At 41.8% G+C, this 25395-nt stretch overlaps 1 protein-coding gene and 1 pseudogene across 4 annotated transcripts in view; both read left to right on the top strand.

The window, feature by feature from the left end:
• The window catches only part of PARG (poly(ADP-ribose) glycohydrolase), a 184878-nt gene that overhangs the window by 117317 nt on the left and 42166 nt on the right, over positions 1-25395 (top strand). For all 3 annotated transcript variants that reach the window (XM_079793725.1, XM_079793726.1, XM_079793724.1), the window contains exons 11-13: positions 5647-5707; positions 13904-13979; positions 21357-21504. In XM_079793725.1, the coding sequence (XP_079649851.1) occupies positions 5647-5707; positions 13904-13979; positions 21357-21504 (285 nt within the window). The remainder of the gene's footprint in view (positions 1-5646; positions 5708-13903; positions 13980-21356; positions 21505-25395) is intronic.
• Positions 3-3016, top strand: LOC307112473 (calcium/calmodulin-dependent protein kinase type II subunit gamma-like; annotated as a pseudogene). Its single transcript has 3 exons — positions 3-1403; positions 1665-1718; positions 1965-3016. The product of its transcript is annotated as a calcium/calmodulin-dependent protein kinase type II subunit gamma-like (transcript).

The raw sequence follows: 25395 nt of genomic DNA, 5'->3' as shown, positions 1-25395 counted from the left end.
TCAATTTTTAGTTTTGTGTTTGGTACAGAATGAAATATTAAGGAAAATGAAGGCTCATTCAGGTTATGATACATAACACCAAATTAAAATTTGTAATAACTTGTTAGAAAAATGAGTACTTTTTTTTGCTATTCTAAATCTAAATAGAATGAATTTCATTATTATACCTAAGTAATTCAGTGTTTACTTTTCTATCCTTGGAGTCAAACCATGTTTATCTTCTCTAGGCTTCTCTATGTCTCCTGTAGAAAAGCTAACTTGCCTTTCTACATTTTAGGATTTTAAATAATTTGAGGGGAAAAAAACTAATGTTTTGTTTTTTCTTTAAATATATTTTTATTGATTTCAGAGAGGAAAGGAGAGAGAGATGGATGCATCAATGATGAGAGAGAAGCATTAATTGGCTGCCTCCTGCACGCCCCCTACTGTGGATCTAGCCCACAACCAGGGCATGTGCCCTGATCAGGAATTGAACTATGACCTCCTGGTTCATAGGTCAATGCTCAACCACTGAGCCACATCGGCCAGGCTCAAGTTTTGTGTATTGTTGTTGTTTTTCAACTAGAAGTTTATAAACCATCCTAAGTGTTAGAAATTAGTCACACTGAAAAAATAAGTTCTAATTAGACATTTTATGTTCTGGCTTTTTCACTATATATGGTAATGTAGTTCTTTGTAGAAATATAGAGAAACATGCTATAGGTTTTCAGGATGTAAAGCTCTAGGCTTAAGGAGGAAATACTAAGTGGAATAAAAGAGGTTTGCAATTTAATAATGACCTTATATAGAAGTTCTAGAGTCTACTGAATAGAAACTATAGGAATGTATTTAGGTCTTCTCCTCCTGCCCCCTTGGTGGGGTGATGGTGACTGTGCACCAATGTCAGCATGGGCTACACTCATCGACAACTACCAGCTCTTCAAGGAGCTCGGCAAAGGTGCTTCCTGTGGTCCGCAGGTGTGTGAAGAAAACCTCCATGCAGGAGTATGCAGCAAAAATCAATACCAAGAAGTTGCTCTGCCTGGGATCAACAGAAACTAGAACGTGAGGCCTGGATATATTGGCTTTTGAGACATCCATTGTGCATTCCCATCACATTATTTCAGAAACAGGGTTTCACTACCTTGTGTTTGACCTTGTTACTGGTGGAGAGCTGTTTGTAGACATCATATCCAAAGAATCCTATGATGAAGCTGATGCCAGCCACTGTGTACATCAGATTCTGGAGAGTGTTAACTACATCCACCAGCGTGACATTGTCCACCAGGACCAGAAGCCCGAGAACCTGCTGCTGGTGTGTAAAAGCAAGGGTGCTTCGGGCAGCTGACTGATTTTGGCCCAGCCATCCAAGTACAGGGAGAACATCAGGCTTACTGTGGTTTTGCTGGCACCTTCGCTTACTTGTCTCCTGAAGTCTTTTTTGTTGTTGTTAATCCTCACCTGAGGATATTTTTTCCATTGATTTTTAGAGAGAGTGGAAGGGAGGGGAAGAGATACAGAGAGAGAAACATTGATGTGAGAGAAACACATTGATTGGTTGCCTCTCACATGTGCCCTGACCAGGGCTGGGGATCGAGCCTGCAACCGAGGTATGTGCCCTTGACCGGAATTGAACCCATGACCCTTCAGTCTGTGGACCGACATTCTATCTACTGAGCAAACAGGCTAGGGCTGTGCCCTGAAGTCTTGAGGAAAGATCCCTATGGAAAACCAGTGGTGCCCTAACCGGTTTGGCTCAGTGGATAGAGCGTTGGCCTGTGGACTGAAGGGTCCCAGTTTCAATTCCGGTCAAGGCCATGTACCTTGGTTTGCAGGCGCATCCCCTGTGGGGGGGGGTGCAGGAGGCAGCTGATCGATGTTTCTCTCTCATCGATGTTTCTAACTATCCCTCTCCCTTCCTCTCTGTAGAATCAATAAAATATAAAAACAAAAACAAACAAACAAACAAAAACAGTGGTTTTCAGAGCCTTGTATATTCTGCTGGTGGGATAACCTCTCTTTCAGGAAGAGGATCAACAGAAGCTATATCAGCAGATCAAGGCTGGAGCCTATGATTTTCCATCCAGAGTGGGACAGTGACCCTGGAAGCCAAGAACTGATCAACCAGATGCTGACCACAACCCTGCAAAACATATCCCAGCTGACCAGGCTCTCAAGCATCGATGGGTCTGCTAACAGTCCACGGTGGTATCCATGATGCGTCATCAGGAGACTGTGGAGTGCTTGCGTATGTCCAGTGCCCGGAGGAAACTGAAGGGTGGCATCCTCACGACCATACTTTTCTCCAGGAACTTTTCAGCTGCCTAAAGCCTATTGAGGTCGGGTGGCGGTGACAGGGCACCACAAACCACTAGGGTGCATAACATCACAGATGGGATCAAGAACTCCACAGAGAGCTGCAACACCACCACTGAAGATAAGGATCTCAATGTGGGAAAACAAGATCATTCAAATCACAGAACAACTGATTGAGGCCATCAACAATGGAGATTTTGAGGCCTACACAAAGATTTGTAATCCGGGACTCACTTCCTTTGAGCCTGAAGGCCTTGATAACCTCGTGGAGGAAGTTTTGCTTTGAGAATCTTCTGTCCAAGAACAGCAGGTGCATTCATGCCATCATCCTGAACCCACATGTCCATGTGATCGGAGAGGACACAGCTTGAATAGCCTACATCCACATCAATACATCGATGGACAGGGTCCACCTCCCACCAGCCAGTCAGAGGAGACCCAGGTTGGCACCGCTGGGATGGCAAGAGACTCATTGTCCACTGTCACTGCTCAGGGGCCCCTGCCCCACCGCTGCAGAGAGCTCATCCACAGGGTCATTAGGAGATCCCAGCTGGAGGTCGAACCTTTGCAGCCAGTGGCTCTGGAGGGCCCAAGCGACAGCAGCAGTCCTGTTCATTTGAGGTTTAAAACAATTAAATTACAAACCCACCCGCTTGCCCTTCGTGTCTGTCTCTGCTGTACTGAGGTGTTTTTACATTTAAGGAGAAAAGATTCTTTTTAAAAAGATGGAAAAAGAAATGTATTTAAAGTACCATATATTTCATAAAATCTAGGATAATGTAGATGGTAGGAAGTGCCATTATGTTATGTATCACTAACAGAAGGAAAAAACACTCAGGATGGGGAATCATTGGAGACCTCTCTGACAAAGCTGGCACACCAAAAGTCTATACCCTTAGTCTAAGGATACATGAGACGTTAAGCTGGCTGTGCACAAAAGAGACAGTAACCAAACCATTGTCAACGTTAGCACTGGGTAGAGAGGGGAAAAAATATCCTCTGAGAATGTAAACCAAGTTTGGAGTCCAAAGTCATATTACCAGTGTGATCCACAAAAGCCTACAACAGAGGGCTTACTTCAGACTGATCTCAGGTTGGTGGCGCTCTTAGATGATGGTAGAAGCAGATGCACATCTTCTCTGCAAAGGTTTGACTTTAATCCAGACCAAATGCGATGGCTAGATACCTTGGACTATGAAAGATGTATTTCATTTTCAGAAATTTAATACATGAAAAAACGTGCTTTTAGAATTGATAAAATACAATTCCATCAGGACCAATTTTTGAGTGTTGCCAAACATCGATATTTGAAATAAGGATCTTGAGACTGAAAGATTTTAAAGGGCTTTCTGAATTAAATTATTTTCAATATAGTTTTAAATAAAGTATCTTATAAGTGGAGTATTTAAAAATTAATGATTCATATGCAGTATATATTTTGATTTATTAAGGAAAACATTTAATTAACCAAAATAACTTATTCTGGCATGAAACGTGCCTTTTTATGGAAGAAAGGTAATAGGCATGCTCTCAAGGTGTTTTTGTTATTAATTAGTAGAGGCCCAGTGTACAAAATTTGTGTACGGGGGAAAGGGGTCCCTCAGCCCAGCCTGCACCCTCTCGCAATCCAGAACCCCTCGGGGGATGTCTGGCTGCCGGTTTAGGCCCGATCCCTGCAGGATCCCTGCGGGATTGGGCCTAAACCAGCAGTCGGACATCCCTCTTGCAATCCAGAACCACTGGCCCCTAACTGCTGGCCTGCCTGATTGCCCCTAACCACTCTGCCTGCTTGCCTGATCACCCCTAACCACTCATCTGCCAGCCTGATCACCCCTAACCGCTCCCCTGCTGGCCTAATCACCCCTAACTGCTCCCCTGCTGGCCTGATCACCCCCTAACTGCTCCCCTGCCAGCCTGATCGCCCCCAACTGCCCTCCCCTGCTGGCCTGATCGCCCCTAACTGCCCTCCCCTGCTGGCCTGATCGCCCCTAACTGCTCTCCCCTGCCGACCTGATCGCCCCTAACTGCCTCTGTCTCGGCCCCCGCCACCGTGGCTTTGTCCAGAAGGACATCCGGAAGACTTCCGGACTAATTAGTATATTACCCTTTTATTAGTATAGATATCTTAAGAACCATGTTTATATGCCTTTTCTTTTGCTTTGCCAGTAGTGTTCATTTATGAATTTCTTTTGGTCTCTCCTAGTATATATGAAGGACATTTAATGTTCTTACTGACTGATGTTCGTGACTGATAATACTAACATTAGTTTTCTATTAATAGAATTACTTCTCTAGTATTTGAATTGTTTGACTTCTTGTGAGTTTTAAATATGCTATCCATTTTTCTTAAAGATAGACATCTAAAGAATATTTTATAACTCATGTTAACAAAATTCTGTTTTTTAATATAAATACTCCATATGATTTTTGAGTTATTAATACTTGTGACTGAAAGCAAAGAAATGTAGAATCATCCAAAGGAATGAAACAATTGCTAAGCTTTCATTGGAACTCTACCACCATTATCCCTAATAGTTCCTGACATTTCTCTTTGCTTAAGAGCTTAACAAAACAAACAACAAAAGGAAAAAACAAAAATGGCCTGGCCTTTTTAGTTTATTCTTTGATTCGACTCAAACAAATTACTTTTGGCCGGCTGATTTATTTGTTGCTTTTGCTACTGGTTAAAAAATAAAAAATAAACCTAACAAAAAAGGATCATATCCTCTAAAATTTACTGTGTTTTGATCTTATATGTATTGCTACTTGAAAACTATGTCATCTTTCTTCTCTAATCATTTAGAACACAGTAATTCCTCCTTCCGCCTAAGGCACCTTATAAAAAGAGCAATTGCATATCATCTAAGCCCTGGATTTGGCTATGTCACCTCCAAAGGCATGCCAACAATTTTCTTTTTTTAATCCTAGACATTTTTTTCATTATAAAACATAAATATGTATACATTCACCAGTTTTTAGATGTAGGTTAAATTCTTCTTTGAGAAAGAGTCCATCTACAGATTAAAATCCAGTTTTGTCTTTATTATGTAAACTACACCCATTTGCATCTTTCCCCCCAATTATTTCTTAAAAGTGTTTGCAGTTTAGAAAATGTCACTAAAAAGTACCAGCACTCACATCCTCCTGTGGTGCTGCTGTTTGTGTAGTTTTTTGTTTTAGTGAGGACATGCTATTTCATAGAAAGAATTCCTACTGTAAGGATAATATTATTTTAAATCAATCTTCTGTTGTATTCCAAAACTAGTTTTATAGCCATTGTTAGACTATACATTGAATATATGTATAATCTTTTCAAAATCGAAACTTGTTTTTCTTTTATTGCTTTTGTAGAACCTACTGGGTTGGTGACATTTACAAGACAGAGTCTTGAAGATTTTCCAGAGTGGGAAAGGTAATGATAAAAACAATGCTGCAATCTTAGAATTAGAAGAACTGTTTTTACCATGAGAGGATTTTATTTTACAGTCCCTGGAAAGATGTTTTTCCAAACTCTTTAATTGCTGTTTTGCTAGGCAGTTTCTTCTCATAAGAACCTAACAAAATCCATTGATAGCTCTCATTGTTAGAAAGGTTATGCCTTTTGAATCAAAGTCTGCAACCCTTTGATTTCTTCTACTATTTTGCCTTAGTTTTGTCTCCTGTTTAAAGGTAAGGAGTTTTGTGCATGAAAACGCTAATATTAAAGGGAACACCAATATTTAATGTTCCTTCATACTCTCCTTTTTTGGTTAGTATTTATATTTTATGGCTTTTCTTTCTGGAGAACAAGATTGAGAAATTGTTTGTTTGTTTGTTAATCCTCACCTGAGGATATTTTTCCCTTGATTTTTAGAGAAAGTGGAAGGGCGGGGGAGAGTCAGAGAGAGAGAGAAACATCGATGTGAGAGAGACCCATTGACTGGTTGCCTTCTGCAGGCGCCATGACCAGGACCTGGGGATCGAGCCTGCAACTGAGATATATGCCCTTGACCAGAATCGAACCTGGGACCCTTCAGTCTGCAGGCTGACACTCTATCCACTGAGCCAAACCGGCCAGGGTGGGGAAAATTTTTTTATTAAACTAAAATATAAATAGTAGTTACCTAGAATTTGCCTGATAAGAATTTTGAGGTTTGTCTGTCCATGTGTACTTTTGGCAAATGTTGTGTAAGTTGCTAATTTATTGTTTTGTTCTTATTATTTATCTGTAAATACTGAGGAGAATAATAACCAATCTGAGTTCATCAGATTTGAAAATTTTTTAGTGTCCTGGAATAGTTAACACATTTCCTAGTCTAGAGCAAATCTCCAAAGCACTTAAAGTAGAACGTATCGACTTTTTCAATGCACATGAGGATATGACTAGACATACTAAATGCATATTTTGAGTGTGCATTCTGGTTAACCGGTGCTTCTCATTTGCACATTCTAATAATTTTTTTTTTAATCCTCACCTGAGGAAATGTTTTTATTGATTTTTGAGAGGGAGGAAGGGATAGGAAGAGAGAGAGAGGATCTCTTGCCTCCCGTACCTGCTCAGGCAGGGATCAAACCCACAACCTGGGTATGTTCCCTGACTGGGAATCAAACCTGCAACCCTTTGGTGCACGGGACTATGCTCCAACCAGCTGAGCCACACTAGCAGGGCTAATAACTTTTATTGTAGTTTTTAATTGTTTTGTTTGGAATAAGTGATGAAAGAGACTCACTCTTAAGGGAGTTAACTTAGGCACATCTGCTTAGGTGGCTCTCCCATGGTGTCTTCGTTCATCAAACATGTTTATTTGCGAGGTGAAAGAAAAAGAAACTTACTTTAGGAGGCTGACTGCATGGCTGAGATGATTATTAATAGGGGGAAATGAATAAAAGATCAAACACCTGAAGAAAAACAAAAACAAAATTGAGCCAGAAAGGAAGAGAACATGAACAGCATTTTGGGGTCATGGCATATTAGAGATTAAAGTTATCCCAGGAAATCATCGGGTCTAGTGGCCTGCTAAAAATATTGTCAACTCTGTACTATCTATGACAGATGGAGACTAGGCAGTTTCAGTGGTGGGCAGTTCACAACTTCACCTCACTCGGCTGCTTGTGTTATTATCTAATACTGTCATTCACTAAAAGAGTCTGTCTTTCCAATAATCCCCCTCTTCCCATTCCTGGTTCTTCTAGAGCTACAATAACTAAATTTAATTTTCTTTAACATTCAGCCTTCCTTCATGTATCTTAATGCTTTCTTGTCTCACCACACCTCTAACAATGCACACAGGTACATACAAACCTTACTCATTTCTTCTATTTCACATATAATATGAATTCTAAATGCTTTATTTCTGCTTTTTACATACCCCAGACCAGTAGTCAGCAAACTCATTAGTCAACAGAGCCAAATATCAACAGTACAACGATTGAAATTTCTTTTGAGAGCCAAATTTTTTAAACTTAAACTTCTTCTAATGCCAGTTCTTCAAAATAGACTCGCCCAGGCCGTGGTATTTTGTGGAAGAGCCACACTCAAGGGGCCAAAGAGCCGCATGTGGCTCACGAGCCGCAGTTTGCCAACCATGGCCCCAGACCATTGGTCCCTCTTAAAATATGGTGCCTAGAACTAAAAGTAACAATCTGCGATGTTCTCTGCCCAGGTCAGGGTACAGAGGATTGCTCTTCTTAGCTCTTCAATTAGTCTGTAATAGGAATACAGATGTTTTGTTCACATCACTTCCATCTAGATTTTATGGGTCATTCAGAGAGCTTGTTTTCAATTCAGCTCAGGATCGCCTCTGCATTCATCATTTATTTGACTCTAATGTGAAAGGACACTCGTTTCTGCATTGCCATCTGGGAGTGAAGGGATAGGTCAAAATGCAGAGATCTGCAAGGTGTTGTGTCAGTGAGATAATTTTGCCCCTAAATACGATCAAGATACTCCCCTTAACTTTGATAGACTAAATGCATATTTTGACTGTGCATTCTGGTTAACTGGTGCTTCTCATTTTCACATACTACTCACTTATGAAGCAACTAAAACAAAACAGAGAACAAAAAGCTAGAAAGGTTAACTTGGTAGCCTTTCTAGCTTTTTGTTTTCTGTTTTGTTTTAGTTGCTTCATAAGTGAGTTAGAGAATATAATTAATATCAATTTCCCAGACTGCACAGAACCAGAGACGTGTATTCACTTATAGAGGAAGGATGAAGAGGAGATGAGGATTCTTGGTGTTTCAAGAGTAAGGGGCTAAATGGGTGCCAGGAAGTTAGAGGCTTTCTGATTACCAAGTTTCTGACATGTAGTTAACCTTTTGATTATCAGTAAATCCCTTAGTCAGGCTTAGTTAATCACTGAGAGCCAGAATAGGCCGTGTCTTTGATTCCTGGAACAGTGAAATGGAGAATTTTCTGGGGCTAGAAGGAGAGACCTGCTTAAAAAAGCTAGAAGGATGCTTAAAAAAACAAAAACCTGCCTGGCTGGCGTTGTTCAGTGGTTGAGCATCATCCTATGAACCAGGAAGTCATGGTTCAATTCTCGGTCAGGACACATGCCCGGATTGCGGGTTCGATCCCCAGTAGGGGGCATGCAGGAGGCAGCCAATCAATGATTCTCTCTCATCATCGATGTTCCTATTGCTCTCTCCCTCTCCCTTCCTCTCTAAAATAAAAAAATATATATATTATAAAAACAAACACAAAACCTGCCCCCCGTTTTTAGTAATTTCATAATTTTATTGAGAACTGTGCTGTAAGTTGACAACTTCAGTCATAGAGAATCATTGACAACAGTTGAGATTTCTGTTTTGAAATCCTGACTGATAAACCAGAGGTTTCTGGATCATGCTTTTTTAGCTTTTTAGTAGTATCCTCAAAGGTGATCTCCCTTGGAATAAAATGACTAGGAAAGTGGGACCTCCCCCCGCCCAAAAAAAAAAGAAGTTAAAAAGTCAAACTTATAATACAATTTTTACGAGAGATTTATAATGTAATTTATTCTAAAAGTATTGCATACTGGTTAAGAGCTTGAACCATTGCTTTAGGCTACCTGGGTTTAAATCATTATTGCTTCCTTTACTAGCCTTGGGCAGGTAACTTGACTGCTTTCTGTGCTTTGTTTTCCCATCTGTGAAAGGAGGGAGTGATAGGGTTGTGAGGATTAAATGAGTTAATACAAATTAAACTTTTATAGCAGAATATATATTGAATTACCTTCTGAGTTTAAGGGTATCAGTCTGAAATATACTTGGACTCACTGAAATCAGGAAAAAAGCAAATCACTGTAAGTAAATAGTGCTTCCTCAGCTAAACTGTTTTTAAAAATATATAATTGTTGGCTTGGCCAGTGTGGCTTAGAACATTGGCCTGCACACCCAAGGGTCATGGGTTCGATTCCCTCTCAAGGGCACATACCTGGGTTGCAGGTTCAATCTCTGGCCCCAGTCCAGGCACAATGTGCGAGGCAACCAACCAATGTGTCTCTCTCACATCAGTGTTTCTCTATATCTTCCTTCCTTTCTCTCTCTCTCTCTCTCTCTCTCCCCCCCCCCTCCTCCCTCCTACTTCCCTTTCTCTCTCTAAAAATCAATAGGAAAAATTATCCTTAGGTGAGGATTGACAACAATTATATATATACTAGAGGCCCAGTGCACAAAATTCATGCACTCCGAGAGTGGGGTCCCTCAGCCTGGCCTGCACCCTCTCGTAGTCCAGGAGCCCTCAGGGGATGTCCAACTGAGGGCTTAGGCCCGCTTCCTGGACATCCTTAGTGCTGCCGCGAAGACAGGAGAGGCTCCTGCCACTGCTGCTACACTCGCCAGCCATGAGCCCGGCTTGTGGCTGAGCACTGCTCCCCCTGTGGGAGCGCACTGACTACCAGGGGGCAGCTCCTGCATTGAGCATCTGCCCCCTGGTGGTCAGTGCGCATCATAGCGACTGGTTGTTCTGCCATTCGGTTGATTTGCATATTAGCCTTTTATTATATAGGATACTAGAGGCCCTATGCACGAAATTCGTGCACTCAGTAGGTGCGGGGGTGGGGGGGGTCCCTCAGCCCGCCTGTGCCCTCTCACAGTCCGGGAGCCCTCAGGGGATGTCTGGCTGATGGCTTAGGCCCGCTCCCCCTGCCGAAGAGGCGGGTCAGACATCCTTAGCGCTGCCAAAGAGGCGGGAGAGGCCCCAGCCATCACTGCTGCGCGCCCCAGCCATCACTGCTGCGCTCCCCAGCCGTGAGCCCGGATTCTGGCTGAGCGGCACTCCGACCATGGGAGTGCACTGACCACCAGGGGGCAGCTCCTGAATTGAGCGTCTGCCCCCTGGTGGTCAGTGCATGTCATAGCGACGGTCATTCCGCCATTCGGTCGATTTGCATATTAGCCTTTTATTATGTAGGACTAGAGGCCCGGTGCACAAAATTCGTGCACGGGGCGGGGGGTGTCCCTCAGCCCAGCCTGCACCCTCTCCAATATGGGACCCCTTGAGGGATGTCCGACTGTCTGTTTAGGCCCGATCCCGGTGGGAGGGACCCGGTGGGATCGGGCCTAAACGGGCAGTCGGACATTCCTCTCACAATCCAGGACTGCTGGCTCCCAACTGCTCACCTGCCTGCCTTCCTGATTGCCCCTAACTGCTTCTGTCTGCCAGCCTGATCACCTCCTAACCACTCCCCTGCCAGCCTGATTGATGCCTAACTGCTCCCCTGCCGGCCTAGTTGCTTCTAACTGCCCTCCCCTGCAGGCCTGTTCACCCCTAACTGCCCTCCCTTGCAGGCCTGGTCACCTCTAACTGCCCTCCCCTGCAGGCCTGGTCCCCCCGAACTGCTCTCCCCTGCAGGCCTGGGTCCCCCCCCAACTGCCCTTCCCTGAAGGCCTGGTCCCTCCCAACTGTCTTCCCCTGCTGGCCTGATCGCCCACAACTGCCCTCTCTTGCAGGCCTGGTCCCTCCCAACTGCCCTCCGCTGCTGGCCATCTTGTGGTGGCCATCTTGTGTCCACATGGGGGCAGGATCTTTGACCACATGGGGGCAGCAATCTTGTGTGTTGAAGTGATAGTCAATCTGCATATTACTCTTTTATTAGATAGGATAGAGGCTTGGTGCATGGGTGGGGGCCAACTGGTTTGCCCTGAAGGGTGTCTCGGATCAAGGTGGGGGTTCCCTTGGGGCGTGGGGTGGCCTGGGAAAGGGGCCTGTGGTGGTTTGCAGGCTGGCCATGCCCCCCGGCGACCCAAGCGGTAGCCCTGGTATCTGGGATTTATGTATCTTCTACAATTGAAACTTTGTAGCCTGGAGCGGAGCCAAGCCTTCTGCTCGCTCCGTGGCCACAGCCATTTCTGTTGGGATTTATTTACCTTCTATAATTGAAACTTTGTAGCCTTAAGCAGAGGCCTGGGCCGGCAAGGGCAGGTGGAAAGCTTAGCTTCCACCATCGCCAGGGAAACCCAAGCCTCCCTCCTGCTCTCCATGGCCTCAGCCATCTTGGTTGGGTTTATTTGCACATTCGCTCCTGATTGGCTGGTGGACGTGGCTTGTGGGTGTGGCTGGTGGTGTAGCAGAGGTACGGTCAATTTGCATATTACTCTTTTATTAGATACGATATATGTAATTCCCCTACACCCCCCCCCCCCAATTAATGCCACCCTTATAAAAGTTAGGGGTTTGGGTTTAATCTTTTACATTCTATTATAATTTACTAGAGGCCTGGTGCATGAAAATTCATGCACTGGAGGGGGGCTCCCTTAGCCCAGCCTGCCCCCTCTCACAGTCTAGGAGCCCTCAGGGGTGGGAGGCGACCCGCCAATCAGGGGAGGGCGATGCCCCCATCACACCTCTGCTGCTGCCACTGCCGGCAGTGCAAGCCTCCACCAGCCCTGGTTACCTGAGCCTTGCGTGGCCCTGGGCGGCTGGGAAGCCGCTATCCGAGGCTTGCCAGCACCTCAGGCTGGCCCTGGGGGGCTGAGGGGACTTGGGCACTCCAGAGGCAGGCATGTGGAGTGGCTGGGCTCTCCTGGGGGCAGGCCCGACCTTGCCGTGTGCCTGCCGCCCTGGCAGGGCTGAGGGGACTGGGCACTGCCATCTTATGGCTGTGGGCGCTGCCATCTTTGAGGGCATGGCAGTAAATTAGCATATCCCCTCTTTATTGGCTCTGGGCACCGCCATCTTTGAGGGTGGGACAGCAATTAGCATATTCCCTCTTATTGGCTCTGGGCACTACCATCTTTGAGGGTGGGACAGCAATTGGCATATTCCCTCTTATTGGCTGTGGGCACTGCCATCTTTGAGGGTGGGACAGCAATTGGCATATTCCCTCTTATTGGCTGTGGGCACTGCCATCTTTGCGATGGCGTGAGGGTCAATTAGCTTATTCCCTCTTTATTAGATAGGATAGTAATAACTAATAGGGTAAAATCTAAGGAAAAATATCATCATCAAATTAATGAAATGGAATTGTTTTTTTAATATAATGTAAGCCTGATAAACACTCTAATGAAGAAAAAAGTTTTTCCTTGAATCTCTTAACCCTTTGCACTTGCTTGCTTTTTTCTTGATTCCTTTATTCTAATGCTAACTGTGTCGAGTCACACTCGATAGTGCAAAAGGTTAAGATCTCTAACTGGGTCTGAAAATTAAACTGACCAAGACAGATTAACAGGAGAAAAGCATACAGATTTATTTTATATAAGTTTACATGACATGGGAGCCTTCATAAGGAAAGGAAGACCTAAAGAAATAGACGTCTGTACTTTAAGGCTTGGTTTGATGGAGAGTAGACAGTCGTGGATGGATTGAGGAATAGGAGGCAATTATAGTAAACTAGGGGAGACACCATGGCCCCTTGTCTTTGTTAGGATTCTTTTTGGGATCCCTTTGTGTTTGAAGATAAGGATGCTATTTTCCTCTGGGTATAAGGAGGGTACCTCTCACATGAAACAGGGTTCATAGCCTGTTTCACGGAAGAAGGGAGGTTCAAGTGACCTTGCTTCTGCTGTTTTCTCAAACCTCTTCCACTTAAAATACTGAATATGCTAAGGTGTAGTGTGTCCTGAACTTCATAAACTCCTTAGTGACATGGTGTATGGAAATGAAAAAAAATAATTGTGACTTACAGGTAGTAGGTTCATCTGTCAATTTTATTAATATAAAAATACTATGAATCAGAATTTCTGTGGCATATATTTTCATCAAGACATATCCCCCCTACACTCACATGGTTATCAAACTAGTGAAAATAGAGCCCATCTGAGAATCATATGTGATTTATTACCAACTTTTTCTTTATTTTTTTATTAGGTTGTCAACTCTAGGATAATAATAAAATTTTATAGATCTTAATTCTTTTATATTTTAAGTTTTTCAACTCTTAAAGAGGAAAGACTTTGATATTTTGTAGGGAATAACAGGTTTCAAAAAATATATTATCTCATTTTAATTTAAAAATGTATATTTATATATTTGAATTAGAAAATGTTTGTTTCTATACCGAGAATGTTAACAGTAGGCATCTGTTTCTGGCTTTTGAGATTTGGAGTGCTTTAAAATTTTTTAATAGATAATTTATATTTTAAAATTTTTCTGTAATGAATACCTATCATTAAAAAAATAAATAAGGGAATTTTTTTTTTATTGTAGGTGTGAAAAACCCCTGACGCGACTGCATGTCACTTATGAAGGTACCATAGAAGGAAATGGTCAAGGCATGCTACAGGTGGGTGAATCCCAGCAGCATGCTTGTGTTTGGGACTTTTGTCAAGCTTCTGACAGCAAAAAGAGTTTGAAAGCTGTTTATTTATCTTCTACGCTAATTTAATGCAAAGAAGCACGATAGCAGAATGGAGAAAAACACCAAACAGATCATCTTGACAGCTGTGGTAATATTGTTACTTGCCAGCGTACGTTCTCTGTTTCTTACATGAGCCTCTTTTTTAAAAAGCCTTTGACAGTAAATCCCAAGATCTGGACAACATCAGACCTCTTGGTTCAGACGTAGATTGTGGATTGACAGTGGATGAAGTTCCCAGGGTATGGTCTTGACAAGCTGTCACAGGATGGTTTTGTTCTTTTTTAAAGGCTCTTGCTCTGCCCTAAATGATGACCATCTTGAGATGTTTTTCTGCCACCAACCTTGTTCAGGTCTAGGAGACAGACGTCTAAAACTGATTGATAAGAAAGTCCTTTCTCCCATATGTAATCATTTTAGGCACGTGAACCAACTATGCTTGCTGACTTTTCCCTGTTGTAGATGCTGCTGTCTTTTCCCTGTTGTAGAGAAGGTAATTTTGTCCATCTCTCAATCTTTGTTATTAATTTGTGTTACTGCCTTTATTTAAAAAAATATTTTTGGGAAAAGGTATCAACAAGTAAAACACCCTATGTATCTAGCTTTATATTGATATAACCTTAACCTGAATACCTGTTTTCCTTTGTTTTAAAGTGATTTTTACTTACAATCACTAATAAGAGAAAATGTTAGTGGTTTTTGTTCTTATCCCATTTATAAGAGCATTGTAATATCAGTTTTCTCTGAAAGAATCTTGTATGTCGTCTCATAGTGGGAATTGCTGATTTTTCTTCTTCAATCCTTATTTGATGCATCTACAGAGTGGGGCAAAAGTAGGTTTGCAGTTGTTTGTATGGAAAATAATACAATAATCTATATACATAAAAGCCTAAGCGACTGAATGACTGGTTGACTGGTCACTATGATGCGCACTGACCACCAAAGGGCAGATGCTCAACGCAGGAGCGCCGCTCAACTGACCGATGAGTGCCAGGTGCAGGGCTCATGGGTTGGCGAGCATGTGCTGTGGCGGCATGAGCCTCTCCCAAAAGGGACTGACTGGGCGCAAGCCCACGGCAGGTGCAGCAGGGTCTGGATGAGTAGGAATGGCAGGCAGGAGCGGCATGCAGCGTTGGACTGCCAGTTTCAGCCCAATCCCCACAGGCCACGCCAAGGGACCCCACCAGTGCACGAATCTGTGCACAGGGCCTCTAGTTAATAAATAATAATATAAGAATAAATTCTATTTTGAGTACTCACAACTGTAAACCTACTTTTGCCCCACCCTATATTGGGGCAAAACTAAATAAAGCAGCTGCCTGAGAATAGACTGATTTGTTTGAATAACAATGTAAAATGACTGGACTAATTTGCATTGGGCTCTAAGTGCCTAATGATACAGATTCTTTTTAGTGTTGCCTTTAATTAGATATGTTTGTAATTGAAATCTTCAAAGAGGCAAGCCATGTTTTCTTTTAAATCACCTCCTCCCAGTGATTATCTATCTACACTAATAAAAGAGAAACATGCAAATTGACCATCACTTCATGACACCCACCAGCCAATCAGGAGTGAGTATGCAAATTAACCCAACAAAGCTGGTGGTGGCCCCGCCCCCCAGCCATTCTGGGCCTCTGGGCAGCATGCATGTAGGTGTGGAGTGGCCGGGCAGGGTGGGACGCCTGCTATGAGGGGGTTGGGGGGTGGAGGGAGGTACAGGAGCAGTGCTCCGGCTGGAGCAAAGACAGAAGGCTCTGGCCAGAGTGAAGACTGAAGGCGGTGGCCAGAGCGAAGGCCTGGGTCCCGGGTGCTGAAGGAAAACCAGTGCCGGCAGCCAGGGGAAGGAAGGCCTATTGCATGAATCTTCATGCAACAGGTCTCTAGTATATATATAAAAGCCTAAACGACTGATCGACCGGTCGCTATGACATGCACTGACCACCAGGGGGCAGATGCTTAATGCAGGAGCTGCCCCCTGGTGGTCAGTGTGCTCCCACAGCCAACCTCCTGCAGTCCCCCCCTTTCCCCTCGCCGGCCAACCTCCCGTGGTCCCTCCCCCCAGCCTGCTGGCCCCAATCGGGACTGGGCCAGATGGCCCCGATCACTGGCCAGGCCAAGGACCACCTGTGCACAAATTCGTGCACTGGGCCTCTAGTTTGAGATAATAAAAAATGCTTAGGATAACTGGATTAATATTTGTCTTATACTTAAAATTTGTTTTAAATTTGTATTTAATCAGTACCTTTCTATTTAAAAAAATAATTTTTAAATATGGTTAAAATTTGTTTTAAATGAATATCACTTTTCCCCACATTTTCATCTTGATGACGTTCTTTCCTACATTAAAGTCTTGTATTAACTGAGGGAGTCTTAATACACACAAAAATCAACAAAGCTACTGTTAGTTAGCACTGCAGGAATGCTGACCTTTCATTACAGTACAATTCAACAAGGAATTATTTAACAACATTCAAGGTTGAGATTCTCCCCACTTTCCTGGAACATATTTTAGAAGAAATATGAAACCTCAGTAGATTAAAAGAATACCATAAAGGCTTCTATTAACTGTGCTCCCTCCTTGTGCCATGTATCCCCAGGAGGTCAGGGAATATTGTATTGCAGTGCCACAAAGCTTCTTGTGTAGCATACGAATTACATTATGCTGAATGGCAACAATAACGAAACCTCTAAGGAGTGTTATCATTTCTCTCTTTTCATCAAGTTATAATTCAGAAACTGAGTAATCTGAACAAGTAGCTTTAAAGTGAGTTGGAAAATGACTGGCTAAAAATAAAGAAGCACTCACATGCTGTTTTTATGTACTGGAACCAGTTTCTCACCTGCAGTAGCCTTTTATTAGGAACTTTTTATGTAGTAGAAACTTTGATTTTCTAAAAGATTCCTCCTGCTTTCAGAGGCATATTGAGTTTGGTGTATTTATTTGTGTCCATAACTATCAAGTAATAAATGTTGGCCTTTTATTATAGCATGTACATGGGATGTATTTCATTTATCATTACCAAGTAGTACATAAGTTGGGTAGAGCTTATCTTTCTGTTTTGATTATTTGCCTTGTTCCAGTAAAAATTAATAGTAAAAATTAAGTTTTGCTAATCTCAAACATTGTTTCTTATTTTTATTTATAATAACCATTATACTTAGTCTCTCAATTTTTAAGTGCTGTCCATTTTATTTCTTTGCTGCATCTCTCTTTCCTTCACTTTCTTTCCCACTGACCTATTTGAGGAACTAATATAGCGTAGTCCAGTAGTCACCTAATCAGCTTCCACTTTTAACTTTATACTATTTTGGTTTATTCTTTAAACTCTACCCTGAATTATCTTCCTAAAGTCCAGGTTCTTTGTTGTTACTTTTCTTTTTTAGAATCATTCCTAGAACCTTCAGAATAAAGTAAAAATTTCCTGGACCCCAGATTACTTCATCACCAACTGTAACCCTCTCTGTACCCTCCATTGCAAACAGGCATGAGGAGTCTGCTTCCGTTCTCCTCAGACAGCTCTTTACTTTTGGTTTCTCCTATGTCCCTCAGCCTGAAAGTCAGCAAAATCCAGATTGAATGACACGTCCTCTTGTAATGCTCTCTATCGTCCTTCCCATGCTCTCATTTTATTTCATTGTACTAGAGGCCCGGTGCATGGGATTGTGCACCAGTGGGGTCCCTCAGCCTGGCCTGCGCCCTCTTGCAATTGGGCCAAAACCCAGCAGTCCGACATCCCCCCAAGCGATGTAGCAGTGCCAAAGCAGCAGGCAGCTGGGGAGGAGCCCCAGCCGGGGCTGGGCACAGCTCCGCCCCACTGCGCCTGCCGTGGCTGCCACTTGGTAGCACTGCCGCAGAGGCAGGAGAGGCTCCCACCGCCGCAGCTGCACTCGCCAGCCATGAGACCTGCTTCTGGCCGAGCGGCACTCCCACTGTGGGAGCCTGCATTGAGCATCTGCCCCCTGGTGGTCAGTACACATCATAGTGACTGGTCGTTTTAGTCATTCAGTTGTAATGGTCGCTTAGGCTTTTATATATATAGATAGGTTATTTAGGCAGTATCAATTTAGTGCTAATAAGTTCTTTAATAATTATTCTATAATTCTGCTTATGTGCCTAACTCCTGGCTAGATTATAAATGCTGTGAAACTGTCTTACTCATCTTTGCATCCCATTATTCCCAGCACAAGATTCAGTCATTGTTTGTTGAATTGAACAGTTTAAGCCATAAATTACCCAGTGCATAAAGACCTCATTATGTAGTAGGTAACTAATTCTAATCAATTGACTAGTTTAACTAAAATTATCTACATATATATCAAAGCCTAAGTGACCGTCTGACCCAGCAGTCACCAACCTTTCGGACATCACGGACCACCAGTGGTCCGCGGTCCACTGGTTGGTGACCACTGGTCTGACTGTTTGACCGTCCTACCGGTATGATGTGCAATGACCACCTGGGGACAGACACTCAACGCAGGAGCTGCCGAGCAACAGCAACTTTTCAGAGTGCCCTCTTGCACTCCGGGACCCCTCAGGGGATGTCGGACTGCTGGTTCCAGCCCGATCCCTGCAGTCCAGGCTGAGGGACCCCACCTGCTGGAGGGACCCCGCTCACTTTGCAGGCTACCTTCAAGCCACGGCGCCACCCCAGGTGCAGCCGGCCGGGGAGAGGCTGCAGGAGGTTGGCTCCAGGGCGTGTCTGGCTCATCTCACCCAGTCCCGTCCTGCCAGCCACCTTCTAATAAATTTTCTTTCAATGTGCATGAATCTGTGCACTGGGCCTCTAGTTTTTATATAATAGCTAAAGAGTAACTATTTTTTAGCATTGACTTAGTATGCCAGAATATAAATCCAAATGTATATGATTCTCTGTGGTAACTCATTTCAAGAACTTGTCTAATTGTAATTTTCAGTGTTTTCCAAGTTCTTCTATACTTAAATAATACTTTGCCTTCTGTTAATTTCTGTCTTTTCTCATATTTTTCCATATCAAAGGTTCATATTCTTGTTTTACTCTTTTGTAAAATAGGTTTCAGATTATCATTTAATGTCCTAATTGCTTTAGAGAACATAAACAAATTTTAAGAAATCTTATATTTGAAAAGATATGTAAAATGATAGAAAAAAAAAAAAAAATATATATATATATATATATATATATATATATATATATATATATATATATATATCTGCCCACTTTTGGCATAGAGCTCCTAAAACCCGGGTAGCTATGTAAGTGATGAGAGCACAAGGAGCATCTTTTATTCTAATACTAGAGGCCCAGTGCACGAAATTCGTACACTGGTAGCGTTCCTAGCGACTGCCAGCTGCTGCCTGGGTACTCCCTCCCTTCCCCTGGCTGCCTACCGCTGCCAGGGCCTCCCTCCCTTTTCCTAACCGCCTGCCACTGCCGCCAGCTGGGGCCTCCCTCCCTTCCCACGGCTGGCCCCGCCCCCTGGTCAAACTCCTGGACTAACTCCCGGTCGAGGGGACAATTTGCATACTACGCTTTTATTATATAGGATTTGGTCTTTGATTTTGATTCCTGACACAGAGCTCCTAAATCCCTTAGAATTTTCTGGGTGATAGGAGTGAGTGTCTTTTTTCTAATGAGGTGATTCTTGGTGGGCTCCTGAATAGCTTCAGGAAGGGGGCTGGTCACCAGAAAGCCAAAAGCCATGCTTAGAAGTTTAGAACTCTCTGCCTAACCTCTTGTCCTCTGGGAAAGGGAATGGTACTAGAGACTGAGTTCACCATCAATCACGCCTACATGCTGTAGCTTCCATAAAAATCTCAAAAGTCTGGGATTCAGAGAACTTCCAGGTTGGTGAACATGTGGAGGTACTAGGAGAGTGACTTGTGGGGAGAATGACGTCCCTGGAAATTCTGTGCCCCTTCCTAAATACCTTGCCCTGTCTATCTCTTCATCTTGCTGTTCATCTGTGTCCTTTATTATAACCTTGTAATAAACCAGTAAATGTAAGTGAGCATTACCTTGAGTTCTGTGAGCTGCTCTGGCAAATTATCAAACCCTAGGAGGGGGTCATGGAAACCCCTATTAACCAATCAACTAGAAGTTAGGACTTAAAATTGGCATCTGAAGTTGGGCAGTCTTGTGGGACTGAACCCTTAGCTTTTGGAATCTGATGCTAACACCAGGCAGATAGTGTCAGAACTGAATTGAATTATAGGACACCTAGATGGTGTCGCAGAATTGCTTGATGTGTCGAATAACACACATTTGGTGTCAGAAGTGTAGTGAGTTTGGAAGCAGGGGAGATACAGGGGTGTGGTTTTTCTACACAGTATGTAAGCCTCTCTTAACACTACTTACTGAATTCTGGGTGTTTGTTTGTTTTTTTGTATGGGTATGGTTATGTATGTGCACAGTTGTATATAAGTGTGTAATATAACTCCTCAAATAGAGTAATCTAAGGCAAAGTTGGAAACCATTTCTTACATATTTCCCCATAATTCCTAGCGTTGTGTGACATTATGGAGTGCTTAGTAAGTTTAAGACAAACAAATAATGATGGCAAGTTGAGTTTGCTTTCTCTTGAGGATTGTGTAATCATCATTATTAATAGAAGCTTGGGGATCCAATCTTAGTATTCCACAGAAAGCTTATGTATAGTTTTAAATTAAATTGGAAATATTTTGTTGAATCTTTATTGTTAAACTAGGTTTTGTTCTTCATTTATTTTCTTAGGTATATTTTTAAAAAATAGTTTGTAATGTTCATGTAGTTGGGAGTTTGGAACTGAATTTAGAAGGGCAAAGTTCCTATCCCTTTATTCTTCCATAGAAGGAAAGTTTACCCCCCAAAAGGTCAATTACTGAACTTTAAAGTTCTTTAAGAACAAGTTTTTGATTGCCATATTATATAAGAAAGGTATAGTTATTATTAAAGTCTATGAAATACATAAATGGAAATTGAGTATTGAATGGTAGGGAAATGATCTTGAGAACTTTCCAGATAAAACCTTTCTTGATTTGTGGTCCTTGGAACACAAAAGGTTTATAAACGAAAGTCCATATAATTACATTGAGTCTTTTGCATAAAAGCTCCATTTTTCTAGGTTCCTTCTAAGGTTTTGGATCTAAAGAAATATGCAGAGATGTTAACTGCAGTGAGATGGAAAGAGTGCAGCCAACCACAACCTATTCTTCCTGAAGAGATTACTAACCTGGGGTTGATTTATATAGGAAAGGAAAACAAGATTAGAGATTAGAGGTGATATACTGTGTATCATATATGTAGGTATTTTAGATCGTCATTTAACATGCCACATTTTTCCAAATAGGTGGATTTTGCAAACCGTTTTGTTGGAGGTGGTGTAACCAGTGCAGGACTTGTACAAGAAGAAATTCGCTTTTTAATCAACCCCGAGTTGATTGTTTCACGGCTCTTTACTGAGGTGTTGGATCACAATGAATGTCTTATCATCACAGGTTAGTTTGGGGAAATCTATGAATATATATCATGAAAACTAGAGGCCACTCAGATAAGCTTTTCTCTTCCATGGCCATTAGTCCCAATATTGTTATTCATTAATTTATATTTGGTGTTTTGAAATTGTTATACAGTTGGCCCTTGAATACCAACCCACACTCCCAACTCCATGCAGTCAAAAATTCACATGTAATTTTTATTTCCCCAAAATTTAAGTTGTCCCCCGGTATTGGTTTCAGGTCCCCCTGCACATATCAAAATCTGAGGATACTCAAGTCCCCTATAAAAATGATATAGATCAATGCATACAGTCAGCCCTCTGCATCTGCAGAATCCCAAACGGGGATCAAAAACAGTACAGGTATTTACTGAAAAAAATCCACATATACTAGTAAGTGGCACCGGGGAGTTCAAACTTGTGTTTTCAAAAGTCAACTGTAGTTTTATTTGCCTAATCTTGAGTAAGATATTTTATTCTCACCTCTTTTTCCCCTAGGCATCATTATCTGAGGAATAAGGATAAAAACTATTAAATTATCTTCCAGTTTGAATTTTTATGATGTAATGCTCTCTAAAAATAAGAAAATGATAGGAGTTTGAGCATGTATTCTGTTATTATTCTTCCATTGTATTTCCAAAGTGATTTATTATAATTCAATATGATGACAATATATAAATGCAAAAAGCACAGTTACAGTGTTTGGAGAGAGTCAGTATACCAGTGAGCTTTAAAGAAGAGAAATAAATCAGGAACCTTATGGTTACCCTCATTTCTAATACTAAGAGAAAAAGTATGACTATTTTAGTACCTATCCTTAATTTAAGTTAATAAAAAAGAGAGGGAAATACAGTCAAATTTATACTTTGGTCTGTTATTGAGATTAAAATTTTTATCTTTATTTACTTTTTTTTATTGAAATATCACTATGTCTTAGTATTTTCTTGTGAGTGAGCTACAAAAAATAATAGCTCTTAAGAAACTCTTAATCAGTTACCTTAGGTAAGTTAAGCCTTTTATTCAAGTACCTGAAAGAACATTCTCACATAAAAGCCATAATCACTCATCAATTGATACATTTTTTTTCTGCAAAAGAGAATTTGTTACTTCGTTTTTTAATCTGTTGCTGCTTTGAGAGTAATGTAAGAGACCAAACATTCAACTGGGTTGGAGAATTTGGTTGATTGTTAGCCCCAAAGGTTACAAAGGGAGAAAAACCATCCCCTATGAGTTATATCAAATCTATACTCAACTCCCTGGCCAGTGTTGCTCAGTTGGCTGAGCATCATACCATGCACCGAGAGATAGCAGGTTTGATTCCTGGTCAGGGCACATGCCCAGGTTGCAGGCTCGATCCCCAGTAGGGGGCGTGCAGGAGGCAGCCGATCGATGTTTCTTTATCATTGATGTTTCTCTTCTCCCTTTCTCTCTAAATCAATAAAAACAATATTTAAAAAGAAAACAAAAAATATATATATTCAACTGATTCACCTCCAAAGGGGTACATGACAGAACTAAGACTTGGAAGTCTCATCTTAAAACCACACTCTTTTCCTCAGATACATTTGTAGGCAACCTTCAGGAGAGTATCTAAATTTTGTTTTGCTTTCAAGATTCTCTCTTTGTCTCTGTCTTTCCATAGCTTGATTATGATGTTTTTAGGTATGGGTCCATTTGACTAGCCACTTTGGAGTTCACTGAGCTTGTTGAATGTTTAGATAAATTTGGTAAATATTTGGTCATCGTTTCTTCAAATATTCTTTCTGCCTCTTTCTCTCTGCTCCATCTGGGGCTCTCATTATGCTCATTTGATGGCGTCCCATTGCTCTCTAAAACACTGTTCATTTTTCTTTATTTTTCCTATTCCTCAGACTGAGTACCTAAAGTCTGCTAATTCTTTCTTCTGCCTGCTCTAATCTGCTCTTGAAATTTTTTATTTCAGTAATTGTACTTTTCAACTCCATAATTTCTATTTGATTCTTTTAAAATATTAATTTTTGTCTTTTTGCGGAGAGTCTCTATTTGTGAGGCATTATTCTCATACTTTCATTTAGTTCTGTAGACATAATTTTTTATTTCTTTGAACATATTTAAAATAGCTGATTTAATGCCTTTTGGTAGTAAGTCCAACATCTGGGTTCCTTGGGGACAGGTACTATATTGTCTACATTGTTTTTTTTCCTGAGTATGGAAAAAACTACTTTTTCATTTTTTGAATGTCTCAATTTTTTGTTGAAAATTGGACTTGAAATCAGAGTGTGTTTTTGTTGCTGTTTGGTGTTACTTGCTTTTTTACTTTTTTAAACTAATTTTGTGAAGTCTATATTCTTTTTTTGTAATTGGCCATTGAAGTCTCTGCTTAGTTAGATTTGTGGTCAGCTAATGATTGGGCAGAGATTTCCTTAAGTGCCTCGAACCAATAAGTCAGTCTTTGCCGAAGGGCTCTTTCTGCTGTTGGGTCTCACCTAATACTCCACCAGGCAGTTGACACTTCACTTCCTGCTTGCACAGAGCCCAAGGTCAGACGGAGAAGAGATCCTAGCACCTACTCAGTTCTTTTCTTGAGCATGTGAATAGCCATAGCCATGTGTGTAACCTTTTACATTCCTGGGAATACTTAGAACTTTGCAAAGCCCCTTATGGATATCTAACTTATTCTTCAGCTTTTTCTTTGAAACTTTTTAGTTAGCCTATTGTTTGCCCCAACTATTATTTACTGCCTCAGGGAGAACCACAGTGTTGAACAATTGCTTATAATTGTTTTCAACAAACATCCCTAGATACAGTAGGTCCTTGGGTTATGTAGGAGATCCAGTGCAACGTAACACAATTTTCGCCGTAAGTCAGAACCCACCTACATAAGTACCTACGTCACTCACATGGAGCACATACACAGCAGTAATGTAGTGAAACAGTAAAAAAATTTAAAAGAAAGATAATTCCTGACCTTTACTTGTGGTAAATAAATAATAAAAAACATAAAGCACATATGTACATACGTCGAAATGACGGAACTTTTTTTTTATATAAATAAATGGGAGATGGTGACGTAACCATGAAACAACTTATGTCAAATCCGATGTAACCTGAGGACTGTCTGTATTAGGCTTTTTCTACCGGGCAAGCTCCAATTCAGGTCAAATAAAGATAGTCTTGTGAGTGAGGTCTTCCAGGGAACCACCAGACAGATTATATGATAACAGTTCTCTGAGAATGGGGCTTTGAAGGAGCATTAGCCGTCTTCTACCACGTCTCGTGGCTTCCAGGCTGCTGGTTTTCACTGTGATTACAGATTGTTGGCTTTTAAGGCTACCACAGAGCTTCGGAAAGTGGGAGGGCAAGTTAAAAAGCACCACAAAACCCACTCTTTTTACCAAGATTTAGCCAATTTTCTTTTAATAAATATTACTTGGATTACTTTTAGCCTTTGATTAACTCCCACAGTTCAGAAATTGTTGATCCTCACAATTTTTACCAGTGTAAAAATTACAGAGGTGAGAATTTTCAGAAGTTTTACACCATCATTTTTGCTGATATGTTATCTTTCACAAGTACTTGTTTGTAAAAAGGCTTTCAACAAGTTATCCCACATCATTTAGAATTCCTATGCTATTTTTTAATAATATCACTAGAGGCCCAGTGCACGAAATTCAATAGGCCTGGCCAGCGATCAGGGCCGATCTCTGGAGTGACCAGCAGGGCAATGAGGGGTCCCCTGCTGGCACCTGCGTTGGCTGGCCTGGGGCCTGCAGGCTGGGGGCAGCTCTTGCATTGAGCATCTGCCCTCTAGTGTCAGTGCGCATCATAGTGACCGGTCGTTCTGCTGGTCGGTCAATTTGCATATTAGGCTTTTATTATATAGGAATTGTGAGTCTGCTCTTTTGATGTGGTA

The sequence above is a fragment of the Cnephaeus nilssonii genome (genome assembly GCF_951640355.1).
Source record: "Cnephaeus nilssonii genome assembly, chromosome: 16".
Classification (NCBI taxonomy): domain Eukaryota; kingdom Metazoa; phylum Chordata; class Mammalia; order Chiroptera; family Vespertilionidae; genus Cnephaeus; species Cnephaeus nilssonii.
This window is presented reverse-complemented; position numbering and strand designations above follow the sequence as displayed.